At 47.3% G+C, this 15729-nt stretch overlaps 1 protein-coding gene across 7 annotated transcripts in view; it reads right to left on the reverse strand.

Moving 5' to 3' along the window:
* The window catches only part of nr1h3 (nuclear receptor subfamily 1, group H, member 3), a 116142-nt gene that overhangs the window by 37894 nt on the left and 62519 nt on the right, over positions 1 to 15729 (reverse strand). For 3 of the 7 annotated variants that reach the window (XM_059651967.1, XM_048545586.2, XM_048545584.2), the window contains one exon: positions 5280 to 5492. The exons of the other annotated variants lie outside the window; for them this stretch is intronic. In XM_059651967.1, the coding sequence (XP_059507950.1) occupies positions 5280 to 5492 (213 nt within the window). The remainder of the gene's footprint in view (positions 1 to 5279; positions 5493 to 15729) is intronic. 7 annotated transcript variants of the gene reach the window in all.

Genomic DNA, 15729 nt, shown 5'->3' on the forward strand with positions numbered 1-15729 from the left:
TGATCACATTGAGTGGTGCTGTAGGCTTGAAGCTACCCCTATCTTCTGTTCTGATGATACTCAATGGTAGAACAACTAGAAAACTAGGAGAAACAGAAGGATCTTAGGGTGCTTGTCCACAGATACTTGAAGGTGGCAGGTCAGTGTTAATAAGTAAGAAGGCATTCAGGACATTTTCATAGAATCCTTACAGTGCGGAAACAAGCCATCCGGCTCAACAAGTCCACACTGCCCCTCTGAAGCGCATCCCACCCAGACCCATTATCCTACACCTGATTTCCCATGTCTAACCCACTTATCCTAAACATCTCTGGGCATTATGGGCAATTTAGCATGGCCAATCCACCTACCCTGCACATCTTTGGAGTGTGGGAGGAAACTAGAGCACCCGGAGGATACCCACGCAGTCTCAGGGAGAATTCCAGTTATTACATAGATTACAAGGGCAGGGAGGTCATGTTGGAACTGTACAGAACGTTGGTCATGTCACAGCTTATCACACTGTCTGCAGTCGGCAAGTTAATACCAATAGCAGTATTATCACTAGATTATTAATCCAGTGATTCTGGGATGTATCTGGAGACCCAGCTTCAAACCCCATCATGGCAGATGGTGGAAATTAGATTCAATTTTTAAAAATCTGGAATGAAGACCCAACTGGTGACCATGAAACCATTGCTGATTGTTGGAAAAGCCCATATGCTTCACTAATGTCCTGCATTAGGAAACCTACCCACATGTGACACCAGACTGTCTCCAGAAGGATCTGGCCCACATGTGACTCCAGACCCACAACTGCCCTTAACGGCAATTAAGAATGGATAATAAGTGCTGGCCTGACCACTGATGTTCACATCCTGTTAATGAATTTTAAAAAAAATTTTGGTCACCACATTATAGGAAGGATGTGATTGTACTGGAGGGACTGCAAAGGAAATTTACCAGGATGTTGCCTGGGATGGAGCAGTTCAGCCAAGGAGAGAGACTGGAGCAGAGCAGGTTAAGGATGGACCTAAGTAAAGTGTACAAGATTTTGAAGGGTATGGACAGAGTGAATAGAGAGCAGCTGTTCCCTCTAGCTGAAGGGTCAACAACAAGAGGCTGTTATTTTAAGGTGAAGGGAACAATGTTTAGAGTGGATTTGAGGAAAAATATTTTTGCCCAGATGCTGGTGGGGGCTGGGAATGCACTGTCTGGAAGGTTGTTGAGGCAGGGCAACTAACAAGCTTGAAAAAGTATGTAGATAATCACTTGATTTGTCACAACATTCAAGGCTATGGACTAAGTGCTAGACGGTGGAACAAGTGTAGATAGCGCAGTGCAAACCTGATGGGCTGAAGGGCATTTTCGGTTCTGTTTAAATCAGTGATTATGAAAATGGGACAGACAGTCAGTGAACAGGTTGCAAACAATGTAGGACAATGTAGGTTAAGCTCTGAGGACAAGCAGTCACTGAAAATATTACATATTCAGTAAGACCGGCAGTCAGTGCATAGATTACACATTGAGTAGGACAGGAAGTCAGGGAATAGATTACATATTGAGTAGGACAGGTAGTGAGTGAACAGATTATACGCTGAGTAAGACAGGCTGTTAATGAATACGTTCCATACTAAGTAGGACAGGCAGTGAACAGGTTGCATACTGAATAGGACAGGCAGTCAGTGAACGTGTTCCACACTGAGTAAAACAGGCAGACAGTAAACAGGTTACAAGTGAGTACGACAGGCAGGGTGTCAACAGGATACACACTTTATAGGACAGGCAGTCAATGAACATGTTACAGAGTGAGTAGGACAGGCAGCCAGTGAACAGTTTAGACAGTGAGTACGTCAGGCAGTCAATGAACAGCTTACACAGTGAGTAGGCTAGGCAGTCAGTGAACATTTTAGTCAGTGAGTATGACAGGCAGTCAGTGAACAGGTTACACAGTGAGTATGACAGGCAGTCAGTGAACAGGTTACACTGAGTTAGACAGTCAGTGAACACTTTAGACAGTGAGTACGACAGCCAGTCAGTGAAAGGTTACACAGCGAGTACATCAGGCAGTCAGTGAACAGGTTACACAGTGAATAGGACAGGCAGTCAGTGAACAGGTTACACAAGTGAGTACATCAGGCAGTCAGTGAACAGGTTACACAGTGAGTATGACAGGCAGTCAGTGAACAGATTACACAGTGACTATGACAGGCAGTCAGTGAACAGGTTACACAAGTGAGTGCATCTGGCAGTCAGTGAACAAGTTACACAGTGACTATGACAGGCAGTCAGTGAACAGGTTACACAGTGACTATGACAGGCAGTCAGTGAATAGGTTTCACCAGGGTAGGCCAAGCAGTTCATGAAAACTTTACAAACTGAGTAAAACAGGTCATCAGTTATCAGATTATGCATTGAATAGGAATGTGGTCAGTGAATAAGTTACTCTCTGATTCAAACGGAGTCAGTGAGCAGGCTGGACACTGACTATAACAGGTAGTCAGTCAATAGGTTACACACTGATGAAGACAGTCTGTCAATGAACAGACTTTGCATTAAATTGGACAGGCAGACAGGACTGACAGCAGGAATGGGAGTCAGAATATTTGGACAATTTCAGGTTGGCAAACTGTAACCAGTTATTTTGCTAGGGATCATTTCAGCAGCCTCATCTGTTTACAAGCTTAAGAATAATAAAATGAAAGCACTGAATGCATTGTAAACAAATTTGCTGACGTTATAAAGATAGGTACAGAAGGATTTGAGGGTCCTGGTACAATAATGACAAGGTGTAAGAATGCAGGTAAAGCAAGTAATTGGAAGGCAAATAAAATGCTGGTCTTTATTGGAAGGACAATAAAATATAAAACAGGGAAGTCTTGTTCCTACTGTATGGTGCATTGTTGAGTCTGCACAACAAGTGCCATGTTCAGTTTTGGCTTTCTTACTTAAGATGCAATATACTTGCATTGGAAGCAATTCAGAAAAGGTTCACTCAGTTGATTCCCAGGTTTGTATTATGAGGAAGGGCTGAGCAGTATGGGCCTGTGCTCATTAGTGGTTCAAAAAAAATGAGAGGTGCTCTTAATGAAGTATATAGTATTCTAACAGAGTTGGGCAGCATGGAATGTTTACTTTCATGGGGAAATCTAGAAAGAAGGGTGTATGGTTTAAAAATGAGAGTTCTTTCCTTTAAGATGAGGAAGTTGTGGAATTTCATCTCAGGTGGTTGTTGGCCTTTAGAATTCCATCTCCCTGCAACCACTGAATATGCCAATGCTGAGTTATCACAAGGGATTGGAGAGTTTATGGAAGGGAAAGAAGGAAAGTGGGTGAAAGGTCACAATCAGATCAGCAAAAATCAGTTGAATGTTAGAGCAGGTTTAAGGGACCAGTGGCCTACAGATGCTTGCAGTCTTCAGTTCTTCTCTAATACATGCTAGTCTCACTCTGATCAATGGCGTGTAGTTTCTCTCTCTGATCAATGTGGAGGTGTCCCTGTCTCTCTCTGTTTCTGATTAATGGGAATCTCTCTCTCTCTCTCTGTCTCTCTCACACAGTGTCTCTCTGTCTCTGGACAATGCAGGGCTCTATCTCTCTCTCTCTCTGATCAACAGGGATCTCTCTCTCACTCTTTTTCTCTCTCTCTGTCCCTCCCTCGCTCTCTCTCTCTGATCAATGGGGAGCTCTCTCTCTGTTTGGTGCTAAGCACTATCTGATCTCTCCTGTAGGTGGCAGATGTTGTCTGCAGCATCATGTCTAACTTTGTGAAATCGTATATGACTCAGTGGAGCACAGCTCTTGTTGCATCAATACAAACCAGTAAATCTGAACATATCCTCCACTTGACTAGCTCTGCCATTCCCACTTGTCCCTACCATCCCTGTGGGTCAGTTAGCCCAGTCAGCTGGCCAGCTGAATTGTGACACAGAAGGATACCAACAACTTGGGTTCAGTTTTAACATCAGCTGAAGTTCCCAAGAATGAGTCTCCATCTCAACCTATGCCTTGTCTGAGGTGTGGTGACCCTCAGGTTAAACAGCCATGAGTCATCTCTCTCTGAGGACTATGGTGTGTTTACTTTTATATCACTTCTCTCTTGAAAATACATCCCTAATCCTTCCCTCTCTCATTCTCTACCAATCCTCTATACTCCTCTCGATACAGTCAACTGACCACCATGACCCTGCAAGAACTGTCCCCAACCTCACCCTTACTAGCCACCCGCATATTCTCCTCCAAGCCACTCAGGAACAAATTGCCGTTCCTTCAGTGTTGCTGGGTCAAAATACTTAAATTCCCTCCCAACAGCATTTGAAAATCTATTTACAGCACATAGACTGCAATGGCTCAAGAGGGCATCTTAATGTCGCTTTCCTCAAGGGTAACAAATGCTGGCCCAAATATCTCCTAGAACCCCTACAATGTGGAAGCAAACCATACCAACCCCCCAAAGAGCATCCCATGCAGACCTACACTCCTACCTTATCCCTGTCACCCTGCATTTGACATGGCTGATCCACCCTTAACCTACATATCTTTGCACTGTGGGAGGACACCAGCGCATCCAATGGAAACCCACACAGACACAGGAAGAATGCGCCAACTCAACACAGCCAGTCACCTGAGGGTGGAATTGAACCTGGTTCACTGGTGCTTTGATGTAGCAGTGCTAACCACTCAGCCACTGTGCCACACCTAATGACAAATTTCTAAAAAATCATCCTGAACCCCTGCCTATTCTAATGTCCCTGTGCTGGCTCTTACTGAGTCAGTACTAAACCCTTCCATTCATTAACTTTCACAAACTGTTCCCTACACAACTCTTTGAGAAATGACTGCACTAGCAAAATCTCACTTGCTCACAATTCTCTGAACTATTAATTTATTCACTCTGCCCCTAAACTCTACCCCTTAGTAACTTGCAGTATCTCATTAACTCTCCCTTACAATGTATCCCCCAAGTACATGCTCGTCACTCAGCCACTGACTTTTGCTGACTCGTCATCTTTCCCCTTGAAGTGAGAATGGTGTCTAACAGGCTCCAGGGTTTGAAAGTTTAACTAATCTTTTTTAATGCCTTTCCCTTACGATCACTAACCATTCCCTGTACAGCCCTTTGCTGTAAGCTCAGAAGCACAGAATAATTCTGATGCCTCTTGTTCCCTCCTCTGGGTCTGCAGTGTCCTGAGCTTCTCCATCTCCAGTGCCGTTTGCTTTGTCATGTGTTTGCTGTGTTGGCCACTGTGTGGAGACACACTTACTCATGGCTCTTTCTAGTCAAGCAGAGGTCTCCTCACCTAGGCTGTGGTTAGCCTGAGGCAAGAGCGCAGACTCTATTTTCACATTGCCAGTCCAGTAGTTGTGACTTGCTTTGTCCTGATATCCAGCAGAATTGAGTTGAACTCTTGCTTTCACCGCAGGCTCTCTGTCAAACTGAAGGCTGCTGTCAGGGTGGTCCCTGTTTGACACGGAGAGTGGCCTTGATATATGCAGAAACACTCTGTTTTCTCCTGCAAGGCATGTTTAGGAGGGTATTGGCAGATGTTATTATTATGAAGAAGAAGAGCAGAAAATGAGTCTAGGAAAACTATTTCACGCATTAAGGTGCACAGATCTGAGGATGGTGAAAGCAGATGCAAATATTTCAAAGGAAAATGTGGTCGAACCAAAGTCCTATACACGTGTAACAGTACCTGCCAACTCTTGTACTCATTACCTGGTCCAGTGGATGAAAGCATGCCGTATACCTTTTTGACCACTCTATCCACCTGCGTCAGAAATAATGGGAACTGCAGATGCTGGAGAATTCCAAGATAATAAAATGTGAGGCTGGATGAACACAGCAGGCCAAGCAGCATCTCAGGAGCACAAAAGCTGACGTTTTGGGCCTAGACCCTTCATCAGAGAGGAGGATGGGGAGAGGGAACTGGAATAAATAGGGAGAGAGGGGGAGGCGGACCGAAGATGGAGAGAGTATAGGTGGGGAGGTAGGGAGGGGATAGGTCAGTCCAGGGAAGACGGACAGGTCAAGGAGGTGGGATGAGGTTAGTAGGTAGATGGGGGTGCGGCTTGGGGTGGGAGGAAGGGATGGGTGAGAGGAAGAACCGGTTAGGGAGGCTGAGACAGGTTGGACTGGTTTTGGGATGCAGTGGGTGGGGGGGAAGAGCTGGGCTGGTTTAGGGATGCAGTTGGGGGAAGGGGAGATTTTGAAACTGGTGAAGTCCACACTGATACCATTAGGCTGCAGGGTTCCCAGGCGGAATATGAGTTGCTGTTCCTGCAACCTTCAGGTGGCATCATTGTGGCACTGCAGGAGGCCCATGATGGACATGTCATCTAAAGAATGGGAGGGGGAGTGGAAATGGTTTGCGACTGGGAGGTGCAGTTGTTTGTTGCGAACTGAGCGGAGGTGTTCTGCAAAGCGGTCTCCAAGCCTCCGCTTGGTTTCCCCAACGTAGAGGAAGCCACACCGGGTACAGTGGATGCAGTATACCACATTGGCAGATGTGCAGGTGAACCTCTGCTTAATGTGGAATGTCATCTTGGGGCCTGGGATAGGGGTGAGGGAGGAGGTGTGGGGGCAAGTGTAGCATTTCCTGCGGTTGCAGGGGAAGGTGCCGGGTGTGGTGGGGTTGGAGGGCAGTGTGGAGCGAACAAGGGAGTCACGGAGAGAGTGGAAAGCAGACAGGGGTGGGGATGGAAAAATGTCTTGGGTGGTGGGGTCGGATTGTAAATGGCGGAAGTGTCGGAGGATAATGCGTTGTATCCGGAGGTTGGTAGGGTGGTGTGTGAGAACGAGGGGGATCCTCTTTGGGCGGTTGTGGCGGGGGCGGGGTGTGAGGGATGTGTTGCGGGAAATACGGGAGACGCGGTCAAGGGCGTTCTCGATCACTGTGGGGGGAAAGTTGCGGTCCTTGAAGAACTTGGACATCTGGGATGTGCGGGAGTGGAATGTCTTATCGTGGGAGCAGATGCGGTGGAGGCGGAGGAATTGGGAATAGGGGATAGAATTTTTGCAGGAGGGTGGGTGGGAGGAGGTGTATTCTAGGTAGCTGTGGGAGTTGGTGGGCTTGAAATGGACATCAGTTACAAGCTGGTTGCCTGAGATGGAGACTGAGAGGTCCAGGAAGGTGAGGGATGTGCTGGAGATGGCCCAGGTGAACTGAAGGTTGGGGTGGACGGTGTTGGTGAAGTGGATGAACTGTTCGAGCTCCTCTGGGGAGCAAGAGGCGGCGCCGATACAGTCATCAATGTACCGGAGGAAGAGGTGGGGTTTGGGGCCTGTGTAGGTGCGGAAGAGGGATTGTTCCACGTAACCTACAAAGAGGCAGGCATAGCTGGGGCCCATGCGGGTGCCCATGGCCACCCCCTTAGTCTGTAGGAAGTGGGAGGAGTCAAAAGAGAAGTTGTTGAGGGTGAGGACGAGTTCAGCTAGGCGGATGAGGGTGTCAGTGGAGGGGGACTGGTCGGGCCTGCGGGACAGGAAGAAGCGTAGGGCCTTGAGGCCATCTCCTTGCGGAATGCAGGTGTATAGGGACTGGACGTCCATGGTGAAGGTGAGGTGTTGGGGGCCAGAGAATTGGAAGTCCTGGAGGAGGTGGAGGGCGTGGGTGGTGTCACGGACGTAGGTGTGGAGTTCCTGGGCCAAAGGGGAGAAAATGGAGTCCAGATAGGTGGAGATGTGTTTGGTGGGGCAGGAGCAGGCTGAGACGATGGGTCGACCAGGGCAGGCAGGTTTGTGGATTTTGGGAAGGAGATAGAAACGGGCCATGCGGGGTTGGGGAACAATGAGGTTGGAGGCTGTGGGTGGGAGGTCCCCTGAGGTGATGAGGTCGTGAATGGTGTTGGAGATGATGGTTTGGTGCTCGGGTGTGGGGTCATGATCGAGGGGACGGTAGGAGGTGGTGTCGGAGAGTTGGCGTCTGGCCTCGGCGATGTAGAGGTCAGTGCGCCATACTACCACTGCGCCACCCTTGTCTGCGGGTTTGATGGTGAGGTTGGGGTTGGATCGGAGGGAGCGGAGGGCTGCCCGTTCTGCGGGTGAGAGGTTGGAGTGGGTGAGAGGGGTGGAGAGGTTGAGGCGGTTAATGTTTCGACGGCAGTTGGAGATGAAGAGGTCGAGGGAGGGTAGGAGGCCTGGGGGTGGTGTCCAGGAGGAGGGCTTGTGTTGGAAGCGGGTAAAGGGGTCAGTGGAGGGAGGGTTAGGCTCCCGGTTGAAGAAGTAGGCATGGAGGCGAAGACGGCGGAAAAACTGCTCTATGTCCAATCGTGACTGGTATTCATTGATGTGTGGTTGTAGGGGGACAAAGGTGAGCCTCTTACTAAGGACTGACCGTTTGTCCTCAGTCAGTGGAAGGTCTGGGGGGATGGTGAAGATGCGGCAGGGTTCGGTGTGGCTGTCTTCTCTGGGGTTGCTGGTTGTGGAGGCTGTGGGCGGAGCGATGAGGTCGTCGGCCGTGGGCGGGGTTCCATTCCTATTCCCCTATTTCCAATTCCTCCGCCTCCGCCGCATCTGCTCCCACGATAAGACATTCCACTCCCGCACATCCCAGATGTCCAAGTTCTTCAAGGACCGCAACTTTCCCCCCACAGTGATCGAGAACGCCCTTGACCGCGTCTCCCGTATTTCCCGCAACACATCCCTCACACCCCGCCCCCGCCACAACCGCCCAAAGAGGATCCCCCTCGTTCTCACACACCACCCTACCAACCTCCGGATACAACGCATCATCCTCCGACACTTCCGCCATTTACAATCCGACCCCACCACCCAAGACATTTTTCCATCCCCACCCCTGTCTGCTTTCCGGAGAGACCACTCTCTCCGTGACTCCCTTGTTCGCTCCACACTGCCCTCCAACCCCACCACACCCGGCACCTTCCCCTGCAACCGCAGGAAATGCTACACTTGCCCCCACACCTCCTCCCTCACCCCTATCCCAGGCCCCAAGATGACATTCCACATTAAGCAGAGGTTCACCTGCACATCTGCCAATGTGGTATACTGCATCCACTGTACCCGGTGTGGCTTCCTCTACGTTGGGGAAACCAAGCGGAGGCTTGGAGACCGCTTTGCAGAACACCTCTGCTCAGTTCGCAACAAACAACTGCACCTCCCAGTCGCAAACCCATTTCCACTCCCCTTCCCATTCTTTAGATGACATGTCCATCATGGGCCTCCTGCAGTGCCACAATGCTGCCACCCGAAGGTTGCAGGAACAGCAACTCATATTCCGCCTGGGAACCCTGCAGCCTAATGGTATCAATGTGGACTTCACCAGTTTCAAAATCTCCCCTTCCCCAACTGCATCCCTAAACCAGCCCAGTTCGCCCCCTCCCCCCACTGCACCACACAACCAGCCCAGCTCTTCCCCTCCACCCACTGCATCCCAAAACCAGTCCAACCTGTCTCAGCCTCCCTAACCGGTTCTTCCTCTCACCCATCCCTTCCTCCCACCCCAAGCCGCACCCCCATCTACCTACTAACCTCATCCCACCTCCTTGACCTGTCCGTCTTCCCTGGACTGACCTATTCCCTCCCTACCTCCCCACCTATACTCTCTCCACCTATCTTCTTTACTCTCCATCTTCGGTCCGCCTCCCCCTCTCTCCCTATTTATTCCAGTTCCCTCTCCCCATCCCCCTCTCTGATGAAGGGTCTAGGCCCGAAACGTCAGCTTTTGTGCTCCTGAGATGCTGCTTGCCTGCTGTGTTCATCCAGCTCACATTTTACTATCCAACTGCGTTGTCACCTTCAGGTACAACAGACCTGAACACACAGATCTCTCTATGTATCAACTTTCCCCAGGGCTTTTCTATTTACCGTATAGTTCCCTCTTGAATTGGATCTTCCAAAATGCATCACCTCACATTTGCCTGGACTGAACTCCATCTGCCATTTCTCCACCCAACTCTCCAATCTATCTATATTCTGCTGCATTCTCCGACAGTCCCCTTCACTATCTGCTACTCCACGATTCTTAGTGTCATCTGCAAACTTGCTAAACAGACCACCTATACCTTCCTCCAGATTGTTTATGTACATCACAAACAAGAGTGGTCCCAACACGGATCCCTGTGGAACACCACCGGTCACAGTTCTCCATTTTGAGAAACTTCTTTCTACTACAACTCTCTATTTCCTATTGCCCAGGCAATTCTCTATCCATCTAGCTAGTACACCCTGGACCCCATGCGACTTCACTTTCTCTATCAGCCTACCATGGGGAACCACATCAAATGCCTTACAGAAGTCCATGTATATGATATCTACAACCCGTCCCTCATCTATCAACTTTGTCACTTCCGCAAAGAATTCTATCAAGTTGGTAAGACATGACCTTCCCTGCACAAAACCATGCTTCCTATCACTAATAAGCCCATTTTCTTCCAAATGTCAATAAATCCTATCCCTCAGTATCTTCTCCAGCAGCTTCCCCACCACTGACGTCTGGCTTACCGGTCTGTAATTACCTGGATTATCCTTACTACCCTTCTTAAACAAGGGGACAACATTAGCAATTCTCCAATCCTCCAGGACCTCACTCGTGCTCAAGGATACTGAAAAGATATCTGTTAAGGCCCCAACTATTTTGTCTCTCGCTTCCCCCATTAACCTGGGATAGATCACTTCCCGACCTGGGGACCTGTCCACCCTAATGCCTTTTAGAATACCCAACACTTCCCCCCTCCTTATGCCAACTTGACCTAGAGTAATTGAACATCTATCCCTAACTTCAACATCCATCATGTCCCTCTTCTCAGTGAATAATGATGCAAAGTACTCATTAAGAATCTCACTCATTTTCTTTGACTCCTCGCATTACTTCCCTCCTTTGTCCTTGAGTGGGCCAATGCTTTCTCTAATTACCCACTTGCTCCTTATGTATGAATAAAAGGTCTGGGATTTTCCTCAACCCTGTTTGTTAAAAATATTTCATGACCCTTTTTAGCCCTCTTAATTTCTCGTTTCAGATTGGTCCTAATTTCCTGAAACTCTTCCAAAGCTTCATCAGTTTTCAGTCGCCTAGACCTTATACTTCCTTTTTCCTCTTTGCTAGTCTCACAATTTCACCTGTCATCCATGTTTCCCTAATCTTGCCCTTTCTATCCCTCATTTTCACAGGGACATGTCCATCCTGCACTCTAATCAACCTTTATTTAAAAGCCTCCCACATATCAAATATGGATTTACCCTCAAACAGCTGCTTCCAATCCACGTTCCCCAGCTCCTTCCAAATTTTGCTGTAGTTGGCCTTCCCCCAATTCAGCATTCTTCCTTAAGGACCATTCTCATCTTTGTCCATGAGTATTCTAAAATTTATGAATTGTGATCACTATTCCCAAAGTAAACTTCAATCACCTGTCTGGGCCCATTCCCCAACACCAGGGTCAAGTATGGCCCCTTCCTGAGTTGGACTATTTACATTCTGCTCCATAAAATCCTCTTGGATGCTCCATACAAATTCTGCTCTATCTAAACTCCTAATACTGAGTGAATCCCAGTCAGCGTTCAGAAAATTAAAATCTCCCATCACCACCACCCTGCTGCGCCTACATCTTTCCATAGTCTGTCTACATATTTGTGACTCTTATCTCATGTTCACTGTTGGGAGGCCTGTAGTACAGCCGCAACATTGTTACCGCACCCTTCCTCTGCCCATATTGCCTCACTGCTCAAGTCCTCCATAGTCCCCTCCTTCAACCCACCTGTGATATCCTCTTTGACCAGTAATGCAACTCCTCCATCCCTTTTACCTCCCTTTCTATCCCACCTGAAGCATCTCTATCCTGGGATATTTATTTGCCAATCTTGCCCTTCCCTCAACCAAGCCTCAGCAATAGCAATAACATCATACTCCCAGGTACTAATCCAAGCCCTAAGTTCATCTGCCTTACCAAGTACACTTCTTGCATTAAAACGAATGCACTTCAGACCACCTGTCCCTTTCTGTTCATCATCTGCTCTCTCCCTACTCTTCCCTTAGTCACACTGACTTCATTATCTAGTTCCTTACAGGCTCCTTACTACCTCCTTACTGTCCACTAACCTCCTCATTTGGTTCCCATCCTCCTGCCACATTAGTTTAAACCCTCCCCAACAGCGTTAGCAAAAGCAGCCCCAGGACATTGGTTCCAGTCCTGCCCAGGTGTAGACTGTCTGATTTGTAATAGTCACACAGTCTACAGTCCCACGGAATGACTGTACCAAAATGCCAGCATGATGCTGGGTACACTGTATTATCCTAAGATTCCAACATAGTTTATTGTGTTGCCTTGCATTGTTAATGAGTTCATTCCAATTGTTTACTATGCTATTTATACCCTTGCATATCATCACAGTAAGTGATGCTTCATCACATGATTTGGTCAGACAGAACTGGAAGATGTGTTCTAACAAAGCTCCTGTTTCATGTAACTCTGCAGAAGACTCATTTGATTCAGTTGAATAATACCAGTTATTCTGCTCACACACATTCGTATCTCTAAAAATCATAGGACATTGACCCGTACAGCACAGGAACGTGCCTTTTGGCCCGCAATGTTGTGCTGAACTTGACGCCAAGTGAAATCAATCCCTTCTGCCTGCCCTTGGTCGATATACCTCCATCCTTGCATATTCATGTGCTTATCCAAAAGTTGCTTAATTGCCCCTATTGTATCTGCCTCCACCACTCCCAGCAGAACGTTCCAAGCTCTTACCACTCTTGGTGTATAAGCCTTGTCCCTTACATCTCCTTTGAACTTTCCTGCTCCAACATTCAATGCATGCTCCCTAGTATCAGACATTTAAGCTCTAGGAAAAAGATTCTGGCCATCAATCTTATCTATTAATCTCGTAATTTTGTAGACTTCTATCAAGTCTTCCCTCAGCCTCAGCTGCTCAAGGGAAAACAACCAAAGTTTTTCTTCCCTCTCCTTCATCCAGGAGCATCCAGGTTAACCTCTTCTGCACCCTGTCCAAAGCCTCCACATCCTTCCTGCAATGTGGTAAGCAGAATTGAATGTACTACTCTAAATGTGGCCCAACCACAGTCTTATAAAGCTGCAGCATGACATCCTGACTCTTGTGCTCAATTTCCCAACCAATAAAGGCAAGCATACCATATGCCTTCTTTACCGCCCCATCTACTTGTGGAGCTATTGTCAGGAAGATATGGACTTGAACCCCAAGATCCTTCTATACATCAATGCTGCTCAGGGTCCTGCCATTAACAGTATAATTTTCCTTAACATTTGATTTTCCAACTGCAGCATCTCACACACCAACCTGGATTAAACTCTGTATGCCCTTTTTCCACCCATATCTGCTACTCCATATCTTGCCGTATCCTTTGAAACCTTCCACTATCCATAACTCCAATGATCTTTGCATTGTCTACAAACTCATGAACCCATCCAAGTACATTTTCATTTGAGTCATTTATATATATCACAAACTGCAGCGGTCCCAGTATGACTCCCTGTGGAACGCCACCAGTCACAGACCTTCAGCCTGAAAAACACCCTTCTACCACTACCCTCTGCCTTCTATGGATAAGCTAATTCTGAATCTGTGCAGCCAAGTCACTGTGGATCCCATGCTTCCTAATCTTCTGGGTGAGATACCTTGTCGACAGTTTTATTAAACAACATCCACTGCTCCATTCTCTTTGACATCCTTCGTTACCTCCTCAAAAAATTCAAACAAGTTAGTGAGACATGATGTGCCTCCCACGAAGCCATGTTGACTGTCCCTAATTAGGCCATGCTTTTCCAAATGTGCATAAATCCTATCCCTAAAAATTCCCTCCAATAGCTTCCCAACCACTGATGTGAGACTCACTGGTCTGTAGTTTTCTGGATTATGTCTATTTCCCTTCTTAAACAGAGGAACAACATTAGCTACTCACCAGTCCCCCAGAACCTCTCTAGTGGCTAGTGAGGATACAAAGTTCTTGGTTAAGACCCTACCAATGTCTTATCTTCCCTCTCTCAATAACCTGGGGTAGATACCATCGGGTCCTTGGGATGACTCCATCTTAACGCTCTTCAAGAAATCCAATGCCACTTCTTTCTTGATCTCTAAATGCCTGAGCATATTAGTATGCTCTGCATAAATCTCAGTATCCTCCATATTATTTTTCTGGATAGATACCAATACAAAATACTCATTCAGGATCTCACCACATCCTCTGCTTCCAAGCACAAGTTACCTCAGTTATCCTTGAGTGGTCCTACCTTCTTGCTAGATATCCTTTTGTTTTTAATGTATCTAGAGAATGCCTTGGGATTCTCTTTAACCCTATTTGCCAACGTCATTTCATGGCCCCTTCTTGCTTTCCTGATACCCTACTTGAGTTCTTTCCTGCTTTCCTTATATTCCTCATGTGACTTATATTGCTTCCAAAGCCTTACATATGCTTTTCTTTTCGCTTTTGACTAAATTTAGAACCTCCCCCGTTATCCGAGGGTCCGTTGCCTTGCCATCCTTGTCCTTCCTCCTTACTGGAACATGCTGCTCCTGAACTCTGATCAGCAGGTCTTTAAGCAGTTCCCACATGTCAAATGTGATCTTGCCTGATAACAGCTCCTCCCAATTAACACTCCCTAGCTCCTGCCTGATACTGATGTAATTTGTCCTCTCCCCAATTTAGTACATTCCCAAAGGTCCTGACATCTTTATTCACAGTTATCTTAAAACTTAAGGAATTATGATCAATTTTCCAAAATGCTTTCCCACTGAAAGGTCAGTATGTCCTTTCCTCACTATCCACATACTGTTTCAAGAAATCCTCTTGGATGTACTTAACAAATTCTGCTATGTCTAAGTCTCTTGCTGTAAGGGAATCCCAGTCAATACTTGGGAAGTAAAAGTCACCCACTATGAAAACTCTGCACATTTCCATAATCTGCCAACATATTTGTTCCTCAATGGCTCGGTGGCTGTTGGGGGTATCCTATAGTATAATCCAATCAGAGGGATAGCACCCATTTTATTTTTTGAGCTCTACCCATGTTGTCTCAGTGGATGAGCCCTCCAGTACGTCTTCTCTGGAATGTAACATTCTCCCCGATCAGTAATGCTACTCTTCCACCTCTTTTACTTTTCTCTCTATCTCATCTGAAACAACCAAACCCTGGAACATTGAGCAGACAGTCCTGTTCCTCTCTTAACCGAGTCTCTGTAATATCCACAATATCATAGTCCCATGTACTGATCCAGGCTCTAAACTCATCTGCCTCACCTATAACACTGTTCCTAACAGTTACCTTCTCCTCAGTCCCTACACTTGCTGACCTGCTGCTCTAGTTCCCAGCCCCTTGCCACTCTAGTTTAAATTCTCCTGGGTAGCACTAGCAAACCTCCCTGCAAGGATATTGGTTCCCCGTCAGTTTAGGCGTAATCTGTCGCTCTTGTACAGATCACCCCTGCCCCAGAAGAGGTCCCAATGATCTAAACACCTGAAACCCTCTCCACTCACTCTCCCAGACACCAATCACACTCACATGCTCAGACACTGATCACACTCACTCTCCCAGACACCGATCACACTCACACTCTCAGATACTGATCACACTCATACTCTCAGACACTGATCACACTCACACTCTCAGACACCGATCACACTCACTCTCCCAGACATTAATCACACTCACTTTCCCAGACACCGGTCGCACTCACTCTCCCAGACACCGGTCGCACTCAATCTCCCAGACACTGATCACACTCACTTTCCCAGACACCGGTCACACTCAATCTCCCAG

Source organism: Stegostoma tigrinum, chromosome 17 (genome assembly GCF_030684315.1).
Source record: "Stegostoma tigrinum isolate sSteTig4 chromosome 17, sSteTig4.hap1, whole genome shotgun sequence".
In the NCBI taxonomy this organism is placed as follows: Eukaryota; Metazoa; Chordata; class Chondrichthyes; order Orectolobiformes; family Stegostomatidae; genus Stegostoma; species Stegostoma tigrinum.